Source organism: Adiantum capillus-veneris, unplaced genomic scaffold (assembly GCF_014529385.1).
Source record: "Adiantum capillus-veneris isolate H3 unplaced genomic scaffold, ASM1452938v2 Hic_scaffold_633, whole genome shotgun sequence".
Classification (NCBI taxonomy): Eukaryota; Viridiplantae; Streptophyta; class Polypodiopsida; order Polypodiales; family Pteridaceae; genus Adiantum; species Adiantum capillus-veneris.
Genome location: NW_028221675.1, coordinates 30,239 through 57,901, shown reverse-complemented (window position 1 = coordinate 57,901; position 27,663 = coordinate 30,239). Strand labels below are relative to the sequence as shown.

General features: G+C 43.5%; 1 protein-coding gene across 1 annotated transcript; it reads right to left on the bottom strand.

The window, feature by feature from the left end:
• Nucleotides 1-1,563: 1,563 nt before the first annotated feature.
• Nucleotides 1,564-22,193, bottom strand: LOC147416667 (uncharacterized). Its single transcript, XM_086508182.1, has 5 exons — nucleotides 21,990-22,193; nucleotides 2,164-2,255; nucleotides 1,974-2,034; nucleotides 1,685-1,854; nucleotides 1,564-1,608 (listed from the first exon to the last, which is right to left on the bottom strand). Exons 1-5 carry the CDS (start codon nucleotides 22,117-22,119, stop codon nucleotides 1,564-1,566), a joined length of 498 nt encoding a protein of 165 aa, XP_086364308.1. The 5' UTR covers nucleotides 22,120-22,193.
• Nucleotides 22,194-27,663: the final 5,470 nt, after the last annotated feature.

Genomic DNA, 27,663 nt, shown 5'->3' with positions numbered 1-27,663 from the left:
GCAAAAACACTATGGCTACTGCAATCTGCAATCCTGAAACTAGTTGCTGTAGTCTGAAAAACTGGCTGATCTAGAACTCCACAAACGCATTTGGTCTTGAGGGCTGAAAAACGCTAAGTTCTGCGGGCTTGCTGAAGGTGCACTGCAAGTGAGCTACTTCTTCTGCCTCTTCTGCCAGAAAGTGTTAGCGCTAGGTTTCTTTATAGAGCTTGCAAATTTCCCTACCCAGTTTCCCAACAAAGTCACTTATTAATAATAAGTGAAAAATGGACTAAAGGGAAAATGGTTCTGTGCATAAAATGCTCATGAGGCTACTGACTGTAATGCTGATGATCATGTTGTGTGCAACCAGAGATATGCAACTACTCTAGTGCCTGGACATGCACGGCCTGCACACACCGCACAAAGGTGCCAGAACATTCCTAAGCTTGACCTAAACCCTTGACCTGAAGTAGCTTGTCCACATGCATATAGGGTTAGATGTGTACGTGACATCTAGAGATGCCTCTTTATTTTCTGGGAGGCATGGCTTTAGGAAAATGACTACATGTAGCTTCCAAAGCACCACTACCATTGCCTCTTGCACTTCCACCCTATGTCCCACCACCACCTACCACACCCTTATTCAACACCATCCCCATTATGAGTATTACTCAGGACCTCCGTGGTAGATTCTGGTCCAAAACCCTTAAGGATAGTGGTGCTACAATTAAATTTTCACCTTCTCGGGCATCCAAGATTCTCACAACGCTCTCAAGTTCCTACAGCAATTCGATGAATTGTTCAGTAACATAAATTTTATAGAAGAATCCTAGTTTCTACGAGTCATCTCTTTTCTTAAAGATAGTGTCTTGACATGGTGGGCTGCCCTAACCAAGAAACCTGACAGTCCAAAAACCTGGCATGACATAAAACTCGCTTTCTACCCAAGCTTCCTTGATGAGACCTTTGAAGTAGACATAATTGCAACCTATTCTGGCCTCACAATGTATCCCTTGGACACTCTTCCAATATACAACCAAAGATTTTGGAACGCTTTGATGTCTCTTCTGATTGCTCCTACAACATAAAGATTTTCTCCTTTGTTGTCTGGATCAACTTCATTATTTGCAATGTTCTGATTGTCTAGATAAATGTTGTTTTGTCCTCTCCCTCTACAACAAATGGTGTTTTTCAGCTCATCTCATCTTACCAAAAAACTCAATGCCGCTTTTGCAAAGGGAATGTTATACACTTCAAGTGGCAAACATCCTAGATAACCTTAACAGCATACATATCCGGTAAAACTGAGACCTAAAGAACAACCTATCAAAAGAAGAAAACCTGATCCATGACACCAAGCGATTGCTAAAGCCTGAGCTATCTTTGTTCCTTCAAATTTTTGTTCTGAAGTAAAATACAAGGGAGCAGGAGTGTCGCCTTTTCTCTCCTCAGCTCCTGCTCTCCTTTATGTGGAGGCCATTCTGGTGTTGTTGCTCTCAATTTGTTGCCCTTAAGAACTGACTCAACTTCTGGAGCCACCCATTCGACAACAAGAACTCCAACCAAAAAAACAAAACTCTTTCACCATTGGAGAACAAGAGCATTGAAGTCTGGCAGCTCTACAACCTGCATTCGAATTTTCATGAGTATGTTGGGGAAACAATACTTTCTTTCTAGAAAGAAAACACTAATTTCTACCCACTTCTTTTGCTACCAATGCTGACTCCGCTGAGCGCAGAACATTAGCTGTCCCATAATTACCAACAATCACTAGACTTTCATTCTCTTCTCCTATGGTCCACTCGGGGTGAGCAACCACCCGCCTAAGCTGCAAATCTGGTGTTCCATAGCTCTCAACTGTCGTATATAAATCTGCAGGCAAAATCAAATTGCATTGTAAAAAAGTAGAAAATTCAGTGACGCCTAGTGCTACCCTAAAATTAAATTTCACAGTACAATTCTACAAAAGAGGTCATGACTTGGTGTATTACCGTGAGTTTTGCCTATGTCCGAATAGACTGTCACAAATTGCAAGCTGCTGCTGGCACAGCTCTAGAAAGTCAGTACTTGGACCTGAAAACACTCCTCTGGCTTATTTTTCTAATCTCTGTAAAAATTTTATGCTTGAAGGTGACACTGAATTGATAGCTGCAGCAATGGCCGATGCAGAAGTCAAACGACCTTCATTTTGCTGTACTTGTTGTAGACAATCCTGAGGCGGAGCCCAACGAACACACAAGGGAAGCACTTGCATTTTGATAGCGATATAACCTCTGTACAGCCAAATCACTCCTTAACAAAGAAAATTATATTCAAGGTGGGTGATTTCATATGTAAAGAGAGTTGTCGATTTTTTAATTGACTGAAACGACCTGAGAGAGTGACATAACAATGCAATAATCTTGGTATATCAGTAAAGGTTACCACAAAGTGGTTCAACTATGGCAACAAACACAATCAAATGAGCAAGAAATACTTTTTGATCCATCTGAAATCTTACTAATTCAGATGTCAACAAAAAAAGACCTCTGCAGCATGTTACAAAAGTGATGACGTGGCAACCCCAAACCAAGGGAGGAAGAGAGAAGGTATTGCTGTGATGACTTGGTGCCCTGTGAGTGAAACGTGGCAGCCTGTACGGGAATTCCTGAAATCATGGCATGTCTTTAGGGATGATGAGTGGCACTTTGGCCGTGAGTTCTAAGATGCTTTTTGGTGCTAAACTAAGCAGTTGCTTTTGGAAGAGTCCCAACTTTTTGTATCAGATGCTTTTTGGTCAGTGGCCTTTAAATGAGAGCCTTGGAGGAGGCTCTTCTCAGTCTAGCAGCACAGGAAAGCACAATACATACGCTCGAGGATCGCGTGAAGGCCCAAGATGAGGAAATCGCACTACTCAAGAAAGAGCTTGAAGAGGTGCGATCGCAGAATGTCCTCGAAGAGGAAGAGCTTCAACCCTCAGTAATTGAAGAGCTTAACACGATTAAGGAACAAGTGCGGGCCATCAAAGAAGGTGGGGAGCAACAAAAAGAAATGACACCTCGTGGGTAGATGTCATCACAAAACTCCTCAAGAAGAGACCGACTCTAAAGAAACTGCCATCTTTCTTGGAGATGACCTCACCCTCTCGCAAATTGCTCATATGCAAGAAGTAATGCCGGAAATTAGAGCAGCAAGGAAAAGGGGAAAATTGCTTTTTACAGAGATGGAAAGGTGGTGATATTGGAGCGACGTCCCGCATGACGGTGCGAGACCTATGGGACCACACCAAAGATGGCAACCTGGAATTGTAATGGCCATTTCGTCTTGATGTAGGGGCCTTTGAGGATAGCTTCACAGGAGAGACATCATCTTCTACTTTGAGACGCATCAAGCCCCTCGGCAATCCATGCCACAGGTGAGCGGATATAGGTGGGAGCCAGCCTATAGACGAGACCAAATCGGAGCATCGACGACAAGGCTCAGGGGAGTGGCAGTTCTATTCAGGGAGGAGTTGCAGCCATTGATATGTATAGCACGCAAGGATGAGCATGCTAGGTACATGTGGGTGAGGCTCAGGGCAGGGACGGGCAGATACCTCTACATTGCTAACTGTTACTTTCCTCCTAGTACGCAGTATATGCATCACCTAGGGACAATCCCCCTTTGCTATTTTGGATAATGACATATGGAGTTTTCTAAGGATGGTGACATTATCATACTAGGGGATTTCAATGCTAGGACTGACCACCACCAGACAATATTTTATGATACTTCGGAGGAAATGCTTAGGGAGCTGACGTTACAGAGATGGGTCTATCCAGATTATCACAAGATGAGGAATACACGGAATATGGCAGATACGTGATAGATATGGGAACCGCACATAGATTGGCCATTTTGAATGGCCTACAAAGATTTTCCACAGCTGGAGGTTTTACTTGCTTTCCACACCGACATGGTGCCAGCATAGTGAATTATGTTATGGCCCAGCCAGGTCTCATTGTCACGTGACACATCCAACCCTATGTGTCCATGGACAAGCTACAGCATGATCAGGGTTCAATTAGTCCAGTCAAGTCTAGATTAGCAGTGATCTGGCACTTTTGTGAGTCTATCCGTAGACCGTGCATGCCCAGTCACTTAGATTAGATGCATATCCTTTGGTTGCATATAGCATGATCATCATATTCCCTTCAGAGTCCATCAGATTCAGTAAGGGGAATTTTCCAGTGCATTTAGCCTATTTTCCCTATTTTTGGTATTTTTCACTTATTATTTTTAAGTGACTTCCCAACAAAAGTAGTAGGGCAATTTTGCTAAGTTAATATATAAGCAAACCCAAGTTAGCACTAAATGGCAGAAGAGGCAGCAAGAGTTGCCCGTTCAACAGGCAACTTCTCAACAGAACCCATAGAACACCCCCAACCTGGCGCTACCTCCCCCTGTGGCTAGCGTTTTGGTTTCCCAGCAGTCCTTCCCCAAGATCCGGCGTACAGCATTGCATGTGTCGCCATCAACACAGAGCCCTAGCGTTTTCATCTGTGCATCATCGCCAACACTCCAAAACCATCAGAAATTCACTAACGACAGCAAGGACAGTAGCATTTTTGGTTTTCAGCCAATCCGCAGCAGAGGCAGCCCAGCGTTTTTGTATTTTCAGCCAATTAGCATCAGAACAGCAGCGTTTTCAGCATTAGACACAGTAGCAGATTCAGCCCTTGAAGATTGCAAAAGACCCTCATTTTCAACCCTCGAAAACGCAGCCAAAACAGTCATTTTCAGCCACCGAAACAGTCCCAAAATTCAGCAGATAGAAGACCACAGATTTCAGCCCTAAGGTCGTCGTCATCACCGTCGTCGTCATCGGCATAGTCCCAAATTGCATCAGTCCATTGCATACGCATTGTACCACTTTGTGCAATCAAAAGTAGACCACTCTCGCCGACGAGAGTGGGGCCTTCGGAGGAAGGTTTTACAACGTCTCATGCACTTGCACGCACAGTGTCCATTCACTTTGTTCGTGATCATAGCACTCTCCATAAAGACGGAAGGCTCTCCCTTCCATAAGAACTAAAAGGAACCTTGAGCACAGTTCGGAGCACTCATCTTGACAAAGCGCAAACAATCATTCCGTTGCACCTAACATTGGTATCAGAGCTTTGGCAGTGTTCTGTATCACTCAAGGAAAGAACCACAAGAATTTTTTTTTGCTTGTGGAGGTCGCACGAACCCAAGTTCGCTTGGGCGTGTCGATTCCTAATCGTGTTTTGTTGAAGAGTGACAGGAATCCCAAGAAAGAAGGTTTGTCCAGCCTCCCTTGTGTCTCTTTTCACTCATTGAGAGCGGACCGTGCACTTAGCGGCCGGCCAATCGACGTGAGGTGGGAAAAAGCAACCTTGGTGTGAGTGCAAGGCCGCCAAGGGGTGCGCCCGCAAAAAGGAGTAGAACTCCGGTGAAGAGAAGATCCTTCTCAAACGCGATTTGCAAGCGAAAGAAAACCTCAAGAACTTCAAGACCCCCAAGAACCCAAGTTCCTCGTGAACTTAAGAACCCAAGACCACAAGAACCCACGACTTCAGAATGATCATCACTCGAAGCGGAATGGATGCTTCGCTTGGAGGTGATGAGCATGAGAGAGGCGAAGAAGAATTTTCCCCACCGGGAGGTTTTTCCGACCCTCCCCCTTTCCCATCTACGACAAGGATTGAGCTAACTCCTATGGAGGAGTTGGACCAAGAAAGAAAAGCAGAAATAGAGCGTGAACACAAAGAAAGAATGGCAGCGATAGAGCGTAACTACACAGAAAGAATGGCAACCATAGATCGCGAGAACAAAGCAATAAGGCAAGAGATGTTGCGACTCTTTTCTCGAATACAAGCACAGATGCAACAGGATCGGAAAAGGAGACTCTCTTAGTCTCTTCTTCTCCAAAGCATGATACACAGGATTTTGCATGATTGTGTGAAGCATGATGATGATTTGAATGATAATGATTTGCATGATGGTTTGGATGATAAAGACAAGCATGATGATTTGCAAGATCAAGATGTGATTTTTCACAAAGCATGATGAGTTGCATGAAGATGACGTGATTGTTCACAAGGAATGTGTTAGTGGATGCTTTTTCTAGCAAAGCTAACCTCATTGTAGATTCGATCAATCACAAAGAACCGATCTTGGCTTTCGAGTCGAGTCCAAAGAACCCCCACAGGACGATTCGATCATTCAGGAAGAACCGAGCTTGGCTCTCGAGCCTAGGTCTAACGCACCCTCACAGGAAGTATTATGTGTTCGCATGATTGATACGCACGCATTGTTCGAGTGTTCCATTCGTGATCGTTTCCTGTATTTTAGTCAGCATCTTTATGTGATCCCTTTTCCTAGCATGACATATTGTATGTTGAGCACGTTTCTCTCATGGATGAGCACGAATGTATAGACAGTCACGGATTATCTTTCACCGCCTAGTGCGACGAAAGAAAAGGGCTTATTTATCCCAGCTAGAGCAAGATTTGTATCAGTTATTATAAGTCAGGACTCAAGCGAAGCATGGAGGCTATTCAACGAACATTCACCACCACCAACGGTCACCTCCACTGAGACATGGGGAATATGCTACATCTCTCTACACAGCATCAAACAACCACCTCTGTCGGACCCAATAGAGACATGCCCGGAGACATGTTCTTTTCTTTACTGTCGAGAGGGTAAGGAAAGCTATTGACAGGATGAAGACAAGGAGAGCACATGATCATGATGGTCTGGTAGCATACCACTTCATCCATGCCAAAGATATGCTCGCAGAGCTCCTGGCTATGATGTTTAATCGAGCCATGTATGAAGGCTTCCCTGAGACTTGGAGTATGTCCACGATTGTGCCTATTTTCAAGTCAGGAGATCCCATGATTCCCGGGAATTATCGCACCATCATGGTTGGTCACACATTAGCTAGGCTGTATGCATCCATTCTTGAACAGAAGCTGAGTAGATGGGCAGAGCGAGAGGCATAAGAGCACCAGGGCAAGCAGGTTTCAGGAGAGGTTTCTCCACTCTTGACCAGATTCTGACACTCAACGCTATTATTGAGGAGGGTAGACACCATGGCAAGAGGATCTATTGTAGCTTTGTGGATTTCCGCAAAGCTTTCGACACAGTGCCGAGAGCCAGACTTATACGCAGATTACAAGACATGGGTGTGCCTATAGAGCTGATTTGGGGGATTCTGGCTCTATACAGGACAGTGATGGGGCGGGTACACACCACTGAGGGAATGTCGGACATGGTCCTCTCCACTATCGGAGTAAAGCAGGGCTGCCCCCTATCCCCGACTCTTTTTGGGATATATGTGGATGAGTTTTCGGACTATGTAGAGCGTCAGGGGGACAGGGGGGCTCAGCTAGCAGGGACATGGATTCCGTTGTTACTATATGCTAATCATATTGTGCTGATTTCTGACTCTCCAGAGGGGATGCAGCGTCATTTGGATGCTCTACATACATTTGCTCGTGACAGTGGATTGTCTGTCAATCTCGGAAAACCAAGGTTATGGTGTTCAACACCACACCACAGTGGGTCAAGAGGTCGGCACCCACATTTATGTATGGCCAGGAGACTGTGGAGTACACAGATGCATATACTTATCTTGGGGTAGTCTTCGGTGGACCGGTGTTTTCACTAAGGAGAGCATCAGAGACTAGACTAACGAGAGCATATGCAGCTTTGGGAGGACTGGAGAGGATGTGTTCGTAGGTTCAGTTTCAGGAACCGCGAACAAAGCTTTGGCTTTTTGACACTCTAGTGACTCCAGCTATGCTCTATGGAGTTCAAGTATGGGGACCCTCAGTAGGCCACCATGGGAGATCTGGCAACATAGATGGATGGAGATGTATGGAGAGGCCTCTAGTCTCTATGATCGCTCCGATGATTCGGGCTAAGGCCTCAATACCACATGAGATTATCCGAGCCGCCCCCCCCCCCCTCGTGGGGAGGCATTGACGAGATCAGTTTCCTTTATGCACGGTCTATGGGATCTCCCCAGGGACAGATACGATCGGCTTGCCCTGGATTCATCTCGACAACTAGCTCTACAAGGCGATACAGCATGTTGGTATGGACAGATGAGAGCAAGGTTTCAGTCGCATGGTCTCAACATGGATAGATTACCTCCGCTTCAATACTCCCTGGATGCACCCTCCCTGTCTCTCACACAGACAAAGATCACCAGACTCATACGTCAGGATCTGATTCAGCTAAATACCAGGAGCACATGGATACAGCCGACACAGGAGTTAGGCACGAAGATGGCCTTCTACAGAGAGCAACTTCTCCAACTCACGGAGGATGGCATACATGGACACACACTTATCTCATGGGATAAGATGCCCTATTGGACAGATACGCACATCCTCACATCAACTCCAAATCGAGACGGGCCGATTTCGAGGGGTGCCGGCAAGAGCTAGGATATGTCACCTATGTAACTTAGAGCCAGAGACAGAGATGCACTACACATGTCATTGCCCGGCATACTATGAGATATGCGGCCACTTCCACTGCATGTTCAGAGAAGGGTTCGGACCTTTTTCTAGAGTCATGAGATACAAGGATCGGAGGTGTCTCGGATTGTTCCTACTAGAGCTGCGCAGACTTAGGGAGAGCTTGCTGAGGACATCAGAAGAAAGACAGTCTCAGAGACGAATCACAGATTTCTATATACCAGCCAGAGGAGAGCCAACGGAGCAGTCAGTACAGCAGATCTCAGAGCCTACTCATACTAGAGGTACACTGCTTGATCGAGCCACAGAGCTTGGCAAATCCAGACGGCCACGACCTCGGGGGGTCTCCCACTACCAACGAAGCCTGCAACAGAAGATACAGATTACTCTAGCTCAACATGCAAGACGCCCAACCAGAGTACTCACCATGGAGGAGGTCGATGAGATCAGACAGCGACCGATGAGAGATTTCATCTGAACCCACAAACCCCCCCACCCCCCTATTTCCTTTCTCCTTAGTGTCTTAGTGTCTTAGTGTTAGTTCTTTGTAACTTTGTAACTTCCGTACTCAGACATGTTATCAGATTCACCAGTTGTAACTTTTTGGTCTCATAGGTCATTTTGGCCTTTTGAAGACGTTAATTTAACATTTCATTTCATTTCATCTCTCTCTCTCTCTCTCTCTCTCTCTCTCTCTCTCTCTCTCTCTCTCTCTTCCACACACGCGCACTCTCACATGGTATCAGAGCTTCAGGTTCTCCATGGTCAAGGCGCATCACCCGCATCAGGGTACTTCTTCCAAGGGATCACATCAGCCAGCGTTTCTGCAAATGGAGCACAAATCTGCCAGCGTTTTGCAAAAAGCCAGGCAAGCAATGAAATCTGGAGAGTTTTTATCGCGGAGATTCACCTCCTCCACCTGCATTTTTGCAGATCAGGCCAGCGTTTTTGCTTCTGGCTACCAGCGCTACCTCTGTTGGGCAATTTCGTCGCCGGAACACCCTCCCTCTACCTGCGTTTTTGGCCAGATCTGGCGTTTTGGGCAATCAGCAGCGTTTTCAGCAGAGGGGGGCAGTGCTCAGCTTGGCCCACATGGATCTTTCTTTCCCAAACGGCTTCGCATCCGGTGCGTTGCCGTCAAGATTCCTCTGATTCTACTACAGTTTTCAGCCATAAACACCTGCTGTTTTTTCTCTGCTTTCAGCCCACCAGGGGCTGTGACATTGATTCCCCACCCTCCCTACAGCCTCTGCATCGCTCCACACCCCGCCCGGAGCGTACGAGCACGCTGAAAATCGCTGGACAGCAGCGTTTTCATCACCTCGTAGTTGCGTTTTTGGTGGACAGCAGCCTCTTGGCTTGTGTTTTTCACAGATAACGTTGCTACCTCCTGCCAGGACACCATCCGATGGTGGTCCATGCGGTCTCTCAGTGACTGCTGCACTACATGGTAGTTTCGATATGAGCTTGATCATCCACAGGCGTACGATCCTTGGGAGATCCATTCATTCCAGCCATCATTCGGCGGTTGCGCACTCCAGAAGGGGTGGTGACTTGTGGTTTGTTATGGACAAACCTATGCACTCATCAGAGGAGTTCACACGAGATATGGCCATGCTCATGGCATATGGGATTCTGACATTCCCAGAGAAGAAACCACCATCTTTGGTAAGCACACTTACCACTTGACCTCGACACGTCAGATCACTTGCTTACACAGGAGCATCTACATGGAGTTGAAGAGAGGATGTTGGATCTCTTCTTGGACAGGTTCATTGCTTGGATCTACAAACTGGAGTGGAACTTCAGTGCTTTGGACTCTCTTGGAGAGTTTACCCGCAAGATGCGGGAGATCAGGCATCCCACAACTACATCCGGAGTCACCCGGAGCTTGGCTTGGATGGTAGTGCAGTTGCTCTTCTACACTCCTGATCATTTGGATTGCTACCTTCAGAGTTGCTTACACTCACCCTCGGTAACCTTACCGCAGACTTATCCCCCGACCTGGGCAGTAGGCCGCTCCCAGCTCATTCACATTGAGAGCCACATCGAGATGCGGTTTGGTGGCGTTGGTGGCGCGGATTTTGTTTTGGTTTGACACCGGAGGATTGGAGGCAAGAGATACAGGCAAGACGGCGCAGACATCTTGGTCTGGCCACTTCACTTCACAGCGCAGATTGCTCAGTTTGGCTTCCCTACTTCATACACGATGATTACGGTGCAGACAGCTTGGTCTGACTACACCTCTTCTCAGAGGATCTTCACAGTGCAGACTCTTGATTCTGGCTTTCCCCTCATCTTGGATTACCCTACCTACTAACAGGACACCATCCAATGGTGGTCCGTGCGGTCTATCTGCGACTGCTGCAGCTTACCGTAGTTTCTACAATGCAGACTGTTTAGTCTGGCTTTCCTTGATTCCGAGGACGTTTACGACACAGATTTCTACATCTAGCCTTCTTGGAGTTTTACACAGCTTAGCCACTTGGCCATAATGGGTTACAGGTTCATGCACTGACAAGCTTCCGATCATTCTCATGACAGTTCCTGGGCTTATCCATTTTCTGCAGACAATTTGACTACAGACACCACAGATCCTATTGGGCAAGACCCTTGCAGGTCTATTGGCACTTCTTTTACAACAAGGAGTTGTTTTCACACTCAATTCGGGACCTTCATGCAGTACCTTCACACTGCATCAGCGGAGTACAGCAGTTTGCTACACTCCTCGTGACAGCACTTTACCATGGAGATCTCTCGGAGGTTGCGACACCCCAGACTGCTACTACACTCGCGGCGTTCGCCGGAGTATTGTCTTTCAGTGGACATTGCAGCAAACATCTCCATCATTTGCCTCACATCTTCGGCTTCATGCGGTTTGTTCAGCATCAGGTGCTGAGAGGGGGTGTTAGATTTACACCACTCTGCTGCATCACACGGGTCTAGGGCACTTCCTTGTACGGCTAGCATCTCCGGGCTGGCCACCAATTATCCATAGTCTAGGTTGTACCTTGTCCGGCCGCCCGAGTTTGGGGCCAGCCGCCCACTTGAGCTGGGCACCCACCTTGGGCACTCCTATATATGGGGCCAGGGGGTACCCATTTCATATAGATCATACGTTGTATTGACATGTCTTATGCTCTGGTAGTCAGGGGGTTGATCGCCCCCTCTTCCCCACGCCAATGTTTTGTGCTCTAAGAAGCATGCCCACGTAGCGCAAGTGAAGTGCGCACGTGACATGTTGTTGGAGTGTCCATGGTAGCTTCTTCATCGACTTGGTCTCACCATTGTCACAAACTACTGACGTGTCAAAGCCTAAAGAATGGAGCCAACTTACAGATGCCGGCAGAGGGGCCTACACCCTAAGAAGAACAAGTAGCAGCAGAAGAAGAAGTCCTACCAACTAATGGGGACCCTGTCCGATGGGGCCCCAAGTGACATAAAAGGAAATAAAGCAAGACCCACACACACACAAGAAATTACGTAGCTGCTAATGACGTGGCACATTTCGAAAAATTGCGATGCCGGATGACCTGGCAGGCTATACGGATTTTCGTAAATTACGTTGGCAGCTTTTTGGCATTGCTTTTGGACTAGGAGCTTTTGAGTTAAAAGGCTTTTCATGGAAAACTGCTTTTGGGGCCTAGGGCCTTTAAATATGAGACTAGGGCTCATTCTTTGGCATGCTTCCTGGAGAAGGTGCAGAGTCTAGAGTACCGGCTTGTACTGAGTTGATGCAATATAAAGAAATACTGAAAGGGGCCCCAAGGTTTGGGGCCAATACTCTCTGGGGTGGAATTCCGCCACTCCGTGTCGCGTGTCGTCTCTCTCTCTCTCAGTTCAGTTGTTATTGAAGTGTTAAATGTCTGTTCAGTCTGTTCTTTTCTATTGGCACGTGGTGCCCGTCTTGTGACAGTGGTATCAGAGCATCACGCGTGTGCTTTTCTGAAAGCATACCGGTCCTGCAAAAGAGCAGACAGAGCTATTGGAATTTTACTTGAAGTATCTTTGGGTCCCGACCCCGGACTTATTAGCTACTCCCACCCTTACTTCATCGCACATCAGGCACGCTCTCGTCTTCATCGCTCTGTCTTACAGGACATAAGCCATAAAGAACCCAAGACATGAATTCAACAGAATATTTGCAGTTTCTACTCAATGAACTCCACAACATTCTTTTGAGGCATCCTAAGCAGAATCTTCCGATGCTGCAAAGTTTTCAACAATTTTTGAACTACATGTTACCCGTTCTGATGCCCCAGGTGGTACCTCCTCCTCCGGCATCAGAAAGTACAAGAGCTTCCAACTGGCAACCTTCTCAACCGTCTTTCCGATCGGGGGAGTTTTCACGAATATGGTGCAGCCATCTGACCCTAATCCAATGCAACCGCCTTTGCCACCACCATTGCTCCTACCTCCACCGCCACCAGGCTGCAATGGTTGGAGCCCATATGGATACCCTTATTATCCATACCCGGGATATGCGCCTAACCAACCCAAAGATTTCAAAGATGGCGGCACGACAGTCAAATTTTTCACTTTTTCCGGGGTGAAAGATCGCAAGAAAGCATTGCACTTCCTACAGCAATTCGACAACATCTATGCTTTAGGAAACTATATAGAAGAATCCAAGATTTCTCGAGCAACGGGATTTCTTAAAGATAATGCTATGCAATGGTGGAGTTCAATCGTGACACAACCGCATGCTCCAAGGACCTGGAAAGCTTTCAAGATAGTTTTTGCATGTAGTTACATGACTTCTATGTTTGAAGTCCGGATTTTGGCAAAGTGGGGCAACTTTGAAAATGCTTGCCACCAAAACCATGGACGAATATAACCAAGGTTTCTCGACGTGTACCTTCCGGTGTCCTTCTTTAGATCTGTTCCCTTGGAGGCCCAATGCGAGCGATACACCATCGGACTACCATCACCATTGCAGAAATATTGTCTATCCAAGCAAGTCTCTACCATGCAAGAACTTATGGATCATGCCGCGGTCGGCTACAAACTGATGAAAGAAAAGCTAGAGTTTACTACAGAAGAATCTCCAGCCACTAACCACAACTCTCGGCAACAACGAACAAATTCTCGAGTCTCGCGAAAATCAACCGCAAAGGCCTCGTTTGACGCCTCAACAACGAGACACCTTACTACAAGAAGGCCGATGCTTTGGATGCTTTCAAACAAGGCATAATCATTCTAATTGTCCCAAACAAACTGATAGACCAGAGGAGCCAACGCCCGCACCAACGGTCGACAGAACCCCAGCGCCACCTCCTGCTAAAAGAGCTAGACCCGCTATTGGACTAGTTCCTAATATTTATGGCATACGCCTTGAGAGTACAAATGAATTGTGTCGAGCATATGGCAAAGTCAATGGCTTCAAAGCCCTTATTTTCTTTGACCCCCGGAGCTACAGAAGACTTCATCCATCCAGAATTCTTAAAGCAGATGCACTTTGATTATGATGCAGAGGGTAGAGAAATTGAAGCTGAGCTAGCCACAGGGCAAACTCAGAAAGTGGTACCGCTCATTGGTGTTGTTCCAGTGACTATTCAAGGTTATCATGGAAAAGCTGATTTCCACATCATGATGTTGGGCAATTGCGACGTTCTCTTGGGCATGCCTTGGCACGACAAGAATGATGAGACTCTCCAGGTTCGGAACCGAACCATCACCATGATGCAGAAGGACAAGCCAGTTGTTCTCAAAGTTCGACAAAACCTCGAATAAACTCTCTCTACTTGTTTTTCTTTATAGCTAGAAAGTATTGTTGGAAAATTTGTTTGAAATTTGTTTGAAATGGATGGTATCTGTTTTGAACTTGTTTTGGTGCCGATTTGAAATGTTTGACTCTGGTTTTAATACCGGTTTCAATGATTGGTGATTTTTACTCCCGGGTGAGTAGTAAGAAATGATGATTGAAAAGTGTTGTTTTTGACTCATGGCCCGGACTTGGATGGTTATGCGGGAGGAGTATTAAGAAGTATGAGCAGTGGGTACTCTCAACACCTCCAAACGACGCAAGCTGCAGCCTGGGGGCCGTTTGGTTGTAAAAGGCCTCTATATCTCCTGGCCCATACCTTTTTAGGTTATGCGGGAGTAATGAGGAAGTCGTTGAATATTGTCACAAACGGGGCATAACAATATAAAATATACTCAGATAAATAGAATTTATCACTTAATACTGAAGCCAGAGGATATAGAGAGAGAGAGAAGATCGACACAGTACTGGGGACCAAAAGATGGGCTGGTCCCCCCCCTTAAAGAGAATCCTTTAAAGAGATCGACACAGTACTGGGGACCAAAAGATGGGCTGGTCCCCCCCCTTAAAGAGAATCCTTTATTAGGCGGACGGTTCCAATCCGAAGATTTCCTTGTGCACGGCGGCACTTCCTTCCACCAGCAGCAGTGTTTTCCCGACGCCCATTACAATCTATTCCTTTCAGAATCATAAAAAATGATTCACCTTGCAAGCATCAATGACGCCTTGCAAAATCTCAGGCAGATAGGATTCTAGCCATAGCATTTTCTGAACGTCCGTTCAAACCCGGTTCACAATAGAGCGAACCCTCTTTGATTCTCAGGGATATTCTCCCATATGTAATTCTTACCATTTTGAAACGGTTGGCGAATTATATTCTTACGAGCAGAATAGTTCGAATTTATTCTAGCAACGTGTAAATACTACTTGACCTGCTCATGGAGAAACATATACCGCAACCAAAAGTTGCTACTGTAATGGTAAAAGCACATAGCGTACTCAATGATCAACGACCATCAGAAAACCTCTTCTCCGTAGAGAAACTCAAATTCCTTCTAACGAACACATCTCAAATAGAGATTCTCGTGTCGAAATATCCTTGGCGCAAAAAGGCACTCAAGAGAGTATAACAAACTCCCGTCCAGTTCCTTAGCATAGGTCTGCATCTTCGTGTGTTATCCATGTACTCAAAAGTGTACAAAATTCTTAAGCTGTGTTAAAGTTTCGGTGAACCTGGGAAATTACCTTCCCTTCGTAAGATCCTTAGAGCGAAGACGCTCAACTTGATGATCACTTGGCTCGATCTTAGAGCAAAACCCGCTCATCAAACAATCTAGGATTTTAATCCTTGGATTCCTCAAGCACAGGCCGTAGTCGTCGCTTGTTCCTTCCCTCGTAAAGAGAGTGTTCATTCACTTGTGCAAAAAGCACTACCATATCTTCCCTTACCGGGTAGGGGGTGTGGGCTTAAAGAGTACTCAAGCTTCACGAAATCTTTTCTTTGCTTGAAAACTCAGAATGGTTCCTTCATAATTTCCTACCCGCAATAGTAGGTAATTTGTTGGAGAACTACCAGATACCAGATCAATCATGGACGGTTGGACCTTCCGGATGGTTAAGCAAAGCAGTTCATCGTATAAACAATGTTCTGACTCAACCTTACTCTCATAAACACTCGAGAGTGATTGTCCTGGTTAGACACAACCATATCTCGTGCATAAAAGCAATACGCATTTTATGAGTTCCTCAAAGATTTAACTTTGATCAAAGACATACCCTCTCACTTAAAGTTTGAGGGTCAAAAACTCAGGAGTTAGATTGAATTCCCTTACTCCAAACTTTCTCCGGATAGCAATGTATCCTTCGAGGAGAGGTAACAAAAACTCGTTGTTTCTGTGTTCAATGGTTCTCGTCCCACTGCGGGGATTGTCTTCTATGTACACTAAGGTGTACACTTTCAGCTTTGTATTGCTGACTCCACCATCTGCTGCAAAGTATCTTGCAGATGCATTTACAAAATTCGCGCAAAAGTCCTTTGTTGAATTTGTTCATCTTTCCTTCCTCAGAGAGGATCAAGAATGGAGCTACCTTGGCAAGAGTGAACCACTACTTGCTTTGACTCGCTCGTGTTCCTATTGGGCAAACCAATCCCAATCTTCTTGAATGCCTTCTTCAAAGCATAGAGGAAAAAAATTTGTCCGAAAATTCAGCCTTGAATTGAATCCAAGTCTTGTTGTAAGTTCCTTGCAAAGCTTTGGTATACCACCAAGTACTTGCAATCCCCCTTGAGGTGTTTGGTCATATGCCTCACCTTCGACGCTTTTCAGAAATTGCCGCTTGCAAAGGCAACTTCAAACTATCGAATGAAAGCGTTAGCTTTTGGGACATCTTCCCATCCGTCAAAAGTATCAAACTTGACAGGAGTGTTCTGAGGTCTAAAGACCTTCTTCATATCCTTCCCGGAATGACGGGATTTCATGGCTATAGTTCTGGATTGACGTTCATGGATATTTTCTGGATTCTAAAGGATCTTGAGCATTCCGCTCCTTGGATTCTCTAGGTTCTTGAGCATCATGCTCTTGTCGCCTTCTCAGAGAATCCCAAGTCTTGTGTCGACTTCTTGCAGAGAGAAAAAAAAAATTCCCAACTTTGCGAGCTTTTCCTGCAGGACTTATGTTTCCGCCTGCTTACTTCTCTCTTGGCTTGTCATGGCTTCTTCCCGTATCTTCCCAGAGTCGTCCTCCTTTACAGAGAAAGAGAGGAGACCATGCTCTGATACCACTGTCACAAACGAGAGCGCATAACAATATAAAATATACTCGGATAAATAGAATTTATCACTTAATACTGAAGCAAGAGGATATAGAGAGAAATAGATAGAGAGAGAGAGAAGATCGACACAATACTGGGGACCAGAAGATGGGCTGGTCCCCCCCCTTAAAGAGAATCCTTTATTAGGGAGAATCTTTTTACAAGCACAAGAACCGGAGAAAACCCCTCCGTTCTAATTCTCTGACTTGATGGTCGTTCCTTCCCGTAAAGGAAATCCGAGAGACCAGCTCTCAATCCTTTTTCCGTCTGTACTCGGAGTTGAGACTCCGCAGACAATTTCCGAATTCCATTTCTGGAATTCCAAAGCGTAGGCCGAAGCCTTCTCGCTTCTCCTTCGTGATGAAGTACTTGCAAACACACACGCAAACAGGCGACAACAATTCGTACGGCGAATCCACAATAGATACCTGTCGCTCTTTCGCGGGAAAAACGACTTCCGTGCTTCGTAGTCTCGCGATCTCTCGCGTCTTCTGGCGGAAGAGTCTTCTCTTGCTGGCCTTGGCAACTCCTTTTCAGTGAGGGCATGTGGTGCTTTTATAGCTCCTTGACCATGGCACGAATAGCTGCTCGTGTAGAGATCGCGACCATTTTTTATTTTTTTTTTCTGTTCTACCCGAAATAGGGAGAGAGAATTCACTGGCTGGTTTTGTTGCTTTATTTTCTAAGTGGCTGCCCACTTATTAAGTGGACCGCCGGCATATTTTAAAATTGGTCTGAACCTGCCCAAAAACTCAATAAAACCTTATAAGTTTAAAACAATGCTTTTCACAACACTTCCCAGGCGTCCCTGGATGCAACCACATGCACAAATGCAATGCAGACATAGATTCCTCGCGGGAAAGCGTTTGCTTTTCCTGGAAAACTCGTTAAAATTTTTCGCTTTTTAAGAAAAGCTTCTCAGAACCCATCTTTATTCTTGTACTTGCGTCTTTACGCGTATTCCTCTTTTCCAGTTCGGATTTCCTCTCGACTATGGATATCCCCTTTCTGATGCACCCGTCACCCACCTTGTGACGCATCAGGAATACCCATCACCTAGTCCTTTCCTACCAAACTTACGGTACAATCCCCTTCACGATGCTCTGTCACCCATCCTATGACGCAAAAGAGATGTCCGTTCCCGAATGGTCGGATACTTCTTCCAGATGCTCCCTGTCACCCATCCGATGTGACGCATCAGAAGTACCCGTTCCTGGTGGCCTTACAGATATTCCCGTTCACAGCGCTCCCGTCATTACTTTGAATGACGCACTAGGAATACTCTGTGCTCGGATGTCTCTAGTGAGACTTAAAATTCCAATAATTTATTTAGAATTATTTTTCTTGGTGTTCCAAGTGAGAAAACCCTTCTCACTTATAAATCCAATAATTCAATTTGAATTATTTTCCTGTTTGATAAAGCCAATTTAGCAACAAATATCTCCAGGCCCGGACCTTGTTAGATTATGCGGGAAAAGTGTTCATTGACGGTTTTATGTTTCTATGTCTTGTAACAGCATATGTGAGCATTTGTGTTGCATTGTGATGTGCCAACCACTGAATATTCCTAATTGGATGAGATTTACCTGGGTATGTAATTTTAGTGCATCAAGACACCCGTGGAAGATCAGTACGGTCTGGGTTGACGGCTAATTTTACTACGCCAGAATATCAAGAGTTTCGATCTGGACGAAAGCAGAAGCTAACTCCTTGATCAAACGAGCCGAAAGGAGAAGCTAACTCCTTAACAAAAAGAGCAAACTGATTGTCCCTCGGAATGACCCTCAGAAAAAAAAATTGAGCTAACTTGAGTTGTTTTGCAGATATGCTGTAATCGCGGGTGATTACTCTCTTTCAAGAAGGGGAGATGTCACAAACTACTGACATGTCAAAGCCTAAAGAATGGAGCCAACTTACAAATGCCAGCCGAGGGGCCTAAACCCTAAGAAGAATAGGTAGCAGAAGAAGAAGTCCTACCAACTTATGCAGACCCCGTCCGATGGGGCCCCAAGTGACATAAAAGGAAATAAAGCAAGACACACACACACAAGAAATTGCGTAGCTGCTAATGACGTGGCAGATTTCCAAAAATTGCACTGGCTGATGACGTGGTAGGCTGTACGGATTTCCGTAAATTACGCTAGTAGCTTTTTGGCATTGCTTTTGGACCAGGAGCTTTTGAGTTAAAAGGCTTTTCATGAAAAACTGTTTTTGGGGCCTAGGGCCTTTAAATATGAGGCTAGGGCTCATTCTTTGGCATGCTTCTTGGAGAAGGTGCACAATATGGAGTACCGGCTTGTACTAAGTTGATGCAATATAAAGAAATACCGAAAGGGGCGCCAAGGTTTGTAGCCAATACTCTCTGGGGTGGATTCCGCCACTCCGTGTCGCATGTCGTCTCTCTCTCTCTCTCAGTTCAGTTGTTATTGAAGTGCTAAATGTCTGTTCAGTCTGTTCTTTTCTATTGGCACCTGGTGCCCGTCTTGTGACACCATTATGTCCACTATGAGTTGCAGAGGGGGTGTTAAATTTATGGCATCTCAAGTGAATGGCCCAATGTGATCCCAACATTTATTTTGGCTTTAGGTATTTATTTTCCTTATTTGTCATATCTTGGGTAGGGCTATTTGCTAAGGTGAGTATATAAGCACACCTAGCCCCCATTGTAAAAAATACTAATTCATTGCCAGAATTGATTGGTTCAGAACTCTCTCTCTCTCTCTCTCTCTCTCTCTCTCTCTCTCTCTCTCTCTCTCTCTCTCTCTCTCTCTCTCTATCCATCCATCTATTCCAGCGCCCCACTACACCTGCTATTGTTGGGAGAAAAGCACCGGCTCCTAGGCTATTCCTGCCACCTCCCATAACCTATGAAAACAACAAGGACCCCCCCACTTTAGCAAGTTGTGCCAGCACTAGTGCAAGGAAGCTCTGCCGTGACGAAGTTGCAAGTGATCGCGACAAGTTGGTGTACAGAGGTTGCTTTTCCGTGCTAGGAGCGTTATAAGATCTGCGATTCTTTGCTATCGTGTTTGGTTTTTGTAGGTACTCTATCTCGGAGAAGGAGCGAGGAGGCTTGGCCTATACCAAAGGATTCCAGAAACAGAATCCGGAACAGTCTACGGAGCTCCAACGCTTTGAGTACAGACCGGAAGGTATCTGAGTTGAGAGCTAACCTCTCAGGTTCCCTAGCGGGAAGGAAACAACCATCAAGATCTAGAACGGAGGGGTTACTCCGTTCTTGTGCATGTAAAAAGATTCTCCCTAAATAAAGATTCTCTTTAAAGGGGGGACCAACCCATTGTTTGGTCCCCAATACTATGTCGATCTTCTCCCTTCTCTCTTTTGATTTTATTTATTTTCTGCTAATAAATTGCTCATGTGCACTCCCATTTGTGATAGTCCCTATATAGAAAGAGGGGTGTCCTCATTCTGGCGGCGAGTCAAAGCCTTGTAGTTTGTGCCCCGCAAGGCTTGTGCCACTCACTCTCCATCTTCTCTCTCTAGCCTTTTTCTCTCTCCTCTTCTCCTCCCCCTCCCCCCCATATTCCCTTGTCACCACATGTTCCGTTGCACTTTGACAGTTTCCTCAAGTTGGAAAGCTTGCCCAGTTTGTTGAATGTAACCGGCAAGCCATTGACAAGGAGGTAAAATCACTTCACCGAAATGAACCGAAACAGCAAACCCTTTAACATGAAAAAGATGTGCAACCATGCATTGGTCTGCCAAAAGTGGCCCTCTAGGCTCCCTTTTAAAGCCCCCTGGCCTAAAAGCAATAGATAACAAAAGTTGGCACTAGCCCAAAAGCAACAGTTAAAAATAATGAAAGCCCAATTATTGCTTTCATACTGCATAACCAAATGTCACGTTATATCAACTGTATAGCTGGCCATAAATTACGCCGCAATTCACAGGTCTGCAACATCATCACAGCAATCTCTGCCTCTCCCCTCTCTTCTGCCAGTAGATGTGCCACATCATCACTTTGCGAGATTGACCATCCTCAAAAGAAGCAACCAGACGCATCCTATAAGATAGCCCCCAGCTTGCTAAACCTCCAAAGGAAGCAATTGGGAAGCTTCGCCCCCAGCTTGCTGAACCTCCTCAATGGAAGCAAGTGGGGAGCTTCCTAAAAGCTAGCCCCAATTGACTGAACCTCCTCAAGGAAACATGTGGGATACTTCTTCTCAAAGGGCTGATTCATACAGGTGTGGAGCTTTCATCAACTATAAACACAGCCCATTATACTAATAAAATCATCAACTATACACATAGTCCATTTGCCAATAGACACTCTACCATGAGCAACCAACCAACATGAAATACATCACCAAGCAGCTACTCGAGGCTAGACATGTTTACCAACACAATAAAACCCATGAGACTTCAAGGAGTAAACCCTGAAGTTAGTGGACTCTAGAATCATCAGAAAAGCTTATGCATTATAAGAAATTGTCTTGTAGTTCATTACATTTTCTCATGTTTGGTTTGAGCAGCATTCTTACTACAAGGCTTATAGCTTTACTTTGTGCTTTCTTCGCTATACCAGGACATTAAGCTACAAAACTGCATGCACATTTAGGAAGGTAAGAAGTAATATTTGAAGTCGTCGAGCTCAGCATGAGTTTGCCATTGGCAAGGAAGCAATATATCAATTAAAAGACAAGAAAATTATCTCGAGCCACAAGAATGGCTATGCTGGCTCAGAGAATTTGACATTGTTGATAAAAATCAAGCAGGAGGGAATCAAACTCTGGACCACCTTTCGAGCTTAAGAAAAATTGATGTGGTTCGGAGCTAATAGTTAATCACGTTAGTTCCATTTTTCACGTTCTTCCCCAAATTACGAGTATTTTCAGTAAGGTGAGCAAATCCCTCTACAAATTTCCATGAAACAAGGTAAAACTTGCAGATATGTCCAGTCTCTCTAATGTGAGGTACTCGCTGGAAGAAGAACTTACGGTTGGAGATAGAAAACTTGTGTGATTCAGAGCGCCATAGCTGAAAAGGCAAGGTCTGATGTTGCTGCTCCAATCGTGCGCAAGTATGGCAGGGGTACAAAGATGATGGTGAAACCATCGAGGGCACCATTCCGCTTCAGCCGTTTCGCTCGAAGTTCATTTTCGTACTGGGCTACATAGGACTATCATGTGGATGAAAATGAATTCCAAAGTGGGACAAATTTGATTGACTATTTTCGTTTTACTTTTTTTGGCTAGATTCTAGTAGGTGTAGTGTAATCCCACCTCGAAATTTCAAATTTAAAGGTCAGAAAACCTACGAAGTTCGAAGAAATTTAGTGTAACATACTGCAAAACCTTCAAATTTAGTCAACTTACCTCTAAAATTTCTCGTGTAGGTTTGCCAAGTTTTTGGAAAAAAAAAGTTTTTCTTGAGCGAAAAATCGGCAAGCCAGTGAGGCCTATAACCAGCTTGCCAATAAAAGGCAAGTTTACCCCTCTCGACATTAAAATTATTTTCATGCCATGTATTTTATTCTCTGTCATGTTGTTAGTCACGCCACCCGAGGTCTCCATGGTGGACAAAATTGATTGACATGTAGATCAAAACTCGACATCAGCAGCAGGAGCGTGCCTTGTAGTGGATTTGAAGTGGCGCTAATGCATTGGCACGTGCATGCCTAATGTGTAAAGCACCCTTGGTGTCTACAAGTTTCTGAAGGTTATTGGGTAGAGACTGTGAGACCGAAATCTTGGATTAATGTGAATGACTTTGTGAAACCCTTTCAAGGCTATGTGATATACTAAAAACTAGTACTACATGGTATTCATTGACAATGTAGACAAACTTTCACGCATGTTTGTGTGTGTCTTGTTGTATTAAACTTATACTTATACCCAAAAGACATAAAAGTTCAAAAGACAATTGGCTTTAGACAAAGGACAGAGATTAGCACAAAAATGACTCAGTCTTAGCTTCATTTTTGTACATCAAAGTGAGAATGAAGTATCATTTCAGTGCATTTATATATGAGATAGTAACAAAAATATGGTTCTAAAGTGGAGGAAGTGAGGTTCTCTAGTGTCGAGCTGCAGCTAAGCCAAAAAGATCCTAAGTAAAGATAGAATTCTCACCTACATCCATAAAAACAAGACAACATACTCATTAGCCTTGAATACGTATTACAGGTGTCAACGAACCTATCAGTTGTTATCCATGTTCTACTTAAAAACCTTTTTAACTTAAATCTACTGTCCTTTTTAGAGAATCAAATATTGTAAAAGTGAGTAGATAGACCAAAAGAAGCTTATGTTTTCATTATGATCAGAAGGCCACCACCCCTTTTGATCCAAGTATCAAAAAATTCTTAAATATTTCATAAAAATTTGAAGTATTCAAGATGTAGTTTCTTGAATTTACAAATCCCAAATTATAAAGAATTGTTATTCCACATGTTTTAAATATAATCAAAAGGCCACCACCCCTTTTGATCCAAGTGTCAAAAAAGATCCCTTTAATATTTCATGATGTAATCAAAACATTATGTAACCTTTTGAATAATAAACCAAATAAGTTATGCACCTTTCTTTTACAACCTAAATATGTATTTTTTACTATTATGTGGATCAAAAGGTCATCATCCCCTTTTGATTCAAGTGGTATAAACATTATCAATTACTAAAGTTTGTTTTGAGTAGACATTCATTATGGTCTTACAGATTATCTATCACTTCCTCTTGAAGCCATATGTTATAATGTCCAGATGGCAGTACAAAACCAGCAAGTACCCACCAAAAGAATGGAATCTAGTCAATCAACTTAAAAAGACAATTAGCCGATCTTAGTCAATTAGGATAAAGGTTTATCTTAACTTGTTATAAACCTAGCACTAGCCAGAAATCGCAAAAATTATCTCTAAAGTAGGCTCAAACCCGTGAACGGAAGCCTTGAGTTAGAAGGTTTATTAGTAAGAAAGCAACCTATCCACAATATTATCACCCATGGGAGTAAGTGTACCCAAAAAGCTAGATCCTAAATAACCTCATGGTAGAGCCTATCAAACATTTATAGTCTTACTCTAATGTAAAATCGCAAAGTGTAAAATTCCATAAGTAACCTAATGGTATAATATTAGAAAGGTTTCCTCAAAGCTAATGTTGATCTCCATCAACCCATCAGATAAGTGAGAGTCAGTCTTCATAATCCTAGCCAGGAAGAGACCTTATCAGAAGGGATATAAGAGAGGTCAGCTAATAACCAACATCAAGCATCATGTCATAGCCAAGAAAAATGCAGCAGCCCATAGCCTTGTATATAGCTGAAGTCAATTATTCAAAACAATTCAAGATTTCATTCTTATGACAAAGAAGCTCATTCCATAATAACTAGAATGTAAATCAGAGACCAGTTGAAAAAGTATGTCCCAACCATGTCAAAGAAAAAATCACTAGTAATTTAAACAATTTCCAAATTTATCTATGATTAGAGCATTAGGTCATAGTTTAAATACAAAACCCATAGTGCATGAGTGATTAGTACAAGCCAAAGTCCCAACTCTAAGTGATGAATCCAACTACTCTAATCAATTGGGTCCAGTTTAATTGTTGGGACTGAAGTAGTTTATACATTCCAAAAGCCCATCTGATGTGGTTTTGTTCACACCAAAAAATGGTTAAAGATTTATTGCTACAAACCTAGTACAAGCCAAGGTTTTTCCAAACTCCGACATACAAGTAAATTCAAACCCTGGCATTAGAGCTAGAGTTATTAGTTAAGCACGCAGGTGAATCAAGCAAGTAGGTGAACCCAAATTCTAGCATTAAACGATCTTTAGGGGGAGTATATCAGGCAAAGTACGTATAATTTTCAAAAGGTAAGACCATGACTAAATAATCTTTAATCTATGTTTTATAGTACTTAAAAAATCAAGCTCGTGTAATGTAGGATAAAGGTTTGGGGTCAAGATCAGTTGCACTAAGCCATTTTAGTTATCCATGTTAGAAGTAGTGGAAGAAGGTAGTTCAAGCGATGCCCACACTTACCCAGGCACCATACTCAATGTTAAGGTAGTAGGCCCATTGAGTATGGGTGTACTGCCTCATCAAGTTGATGAGAGTAGAATAGTCAAGTTTAAAGCTAAAGAGATGTATCATATGAAAAAATCCACGAGTCTCATCGGAGTTATAAGTGATAATGTCAATAGAGAAGATTGTACTTCCTCTTGAAGCCATATGTTATAATGTCCAGATGGCAGTACCAAACCAGCAAGTACCCACCAAAAGAATGGAATCTAGTCAATCAGCTTAAAGAGACAATTAGCCGATCTTAGTCAATTACGATAAAGGTTTATCTTAACTTGTTACAAACCTAGCAGTAGCCAGAGTTCGCAAAAATTATCTCTAAAGTAGGCTCAAACCCGTGAACTGAAGCCTTGAGTTGGAAGGTTTATTAGTAAGAAAGCAACCTATCCACAATATTATCACCCATGGGAGTAAGTGTACCCAAAAATCCAGATCCTAAACAACCTCACAATAGAGCCTATCAAACATTTATAGTCTTACTCTAATGTAAAATGGAAAAATGTAAAATGCCATATGAAGAATTTTGTAATCAGAATATAGTATTATATCCCAGCATCGATTTGTAGAGACTAGAGCAATTCAAGCCGGGAATTCAAGTTTAGCCAATGCATATCCCGCCAGTAACAAGCAAGCTCATCAATCAGTTGTTAGAAACCCTAGTAAGAAGATATTATTATAACTTAGATGAAATCTGAACCACATCAAATTGGGGATGTAAAAAGCAACATCAACATAGCTTTTAGGATCAATAGAACCAGCAAAGGGTTAGTATACTACATGAGAACCACGTCCTTATGGATCAACAAAAAATTCTTGTACAATTTATGAGAAATTTATCAAATAATATTAGAAAGGTTTCCTCAAAGCTAATGTTGATCTGCATCAACCCATCAGATAAGTGAGAGTCAACCTTCATAATCCTAGCCAGGAAGAGATCTTATTAGAATGTAAATAAAAGAACTAATCGATATTCCTAGTAGCAAAAGGTCATAAAGAGACATCAGTGCTAAGACCATTCGAAAAAGTATGTCCCAACCATGTCAAAGCGAAAATAACTAGTAATTTAAACAATTTCCAATTTTATCTATGATCAGAGCATCAAGTCATATTTTAGAAACAAAACCGAGTCTCATCGGAGCTAGAAGTGAGAATGTCCAATAGAGAAGATTGTACTCTAGTTGGAGTTCTATGGATAGTCATCAAACAAACCTTCCATACAAAAATGTTCCTCAAATCGTAAGAATCAAAATAATTACACATTGGTAAGTGATTTTGGATTAACCTGCAACCTAAAACCAGCCGAGTCAAAGACTACAGTAGCCGTGAGCAAGAATCCAATCCCTAGACAAGGAACGATCACCTAAAACATGTCAACCTAACAAGGAATTATAGACAGTGGGTCGATCGAAGCATATACACAGAACTTTTTCAAAGCCAGCGTTCTGGTCTCCCAGCTTTTTGGGAGAACCTTGTGTTTAGGACGTGTGTGTTGTTGTATTAAACTTATACTTATGCACAAAAGAACATAAAAGTTCAAAAGGCAGCTTCTTTGGACAAAGGACAGAGATTAGCAGAACAATGATTGAGTCTTAGCTTCATTTTTGTACATCAAAGTGAGAATGAAGTATCATTCTAGTGCATTTATACATGAGATAGTTTTTTAAAAAAGGTTATAAAGTGGAGAAAGCCAGGTTATTTAGTGCCGAACAACAACTAAGCCAAAAAGATCCTAAGTAAAGATAGAATTTTCACCTACATCCATATAAACAAGACAACGAATTCGTTAGCTTTGAATACGTATTACATGTGTCAACAAACCTATCAGTTGTGTCCTACTTAACCTCTTTAACTTAAACCTGCTATCCTTTTTAAAGAATCAAATATTGCAAAAGTGAGTAGATAGACCAAAAGAAGCTTATTTCAACATGTTTTCATTATGATCGGATGTAACCTTTTGAATAATAAACTAGATAAGTTATGCACCTTTCTTACAGCCTAAACATGTATTTTTTAATGTTATGTGGATTAGAAGGCCATCACTTCCTTCTGATTGAAGTGGTATAACCATTATCAATTACTAAAGTTTGTTTTGTGTAGACATTCATTATGGTCTTACAGATTATCTATCACTTCCTCTTGAAGCCATATGTTATAATGTTCAAATTTCAGTAAAGTACCCACCAAAATAATAGAATCTAACCAATCAGCTTAAAGAGGCAAGTAGAAAATCTTAATCCTGGGTTCTGAAAAGCTAACTTGCATCAGGATGCCAAAAGAAAATTGCATTTTTTGCAAGATTTGTATTGCGAGTTTGATGTTTGAGTTATGTCCGATATAGTCCCAATATGTTGCCTAAGAAGTTTGAAGTCAGTCAGAGTTGATTTGCTCAAGGATTGGCATGTGAATAGATGAGCGACCAAAAAATGAGGATCAGAGATTTGGGTAGATTGAGTGCACATAGAATGTTATAGTGGAGTGTGCTCTTGGCGTGCCTCCATGCCCTAGTCGAGTCACTTTGCTTCCCATGATTCACATTACATCTTGGTTTCGTCTCTTTCAGAGATGTGATAAGGGTTGCCCGGTGTGGACCCCC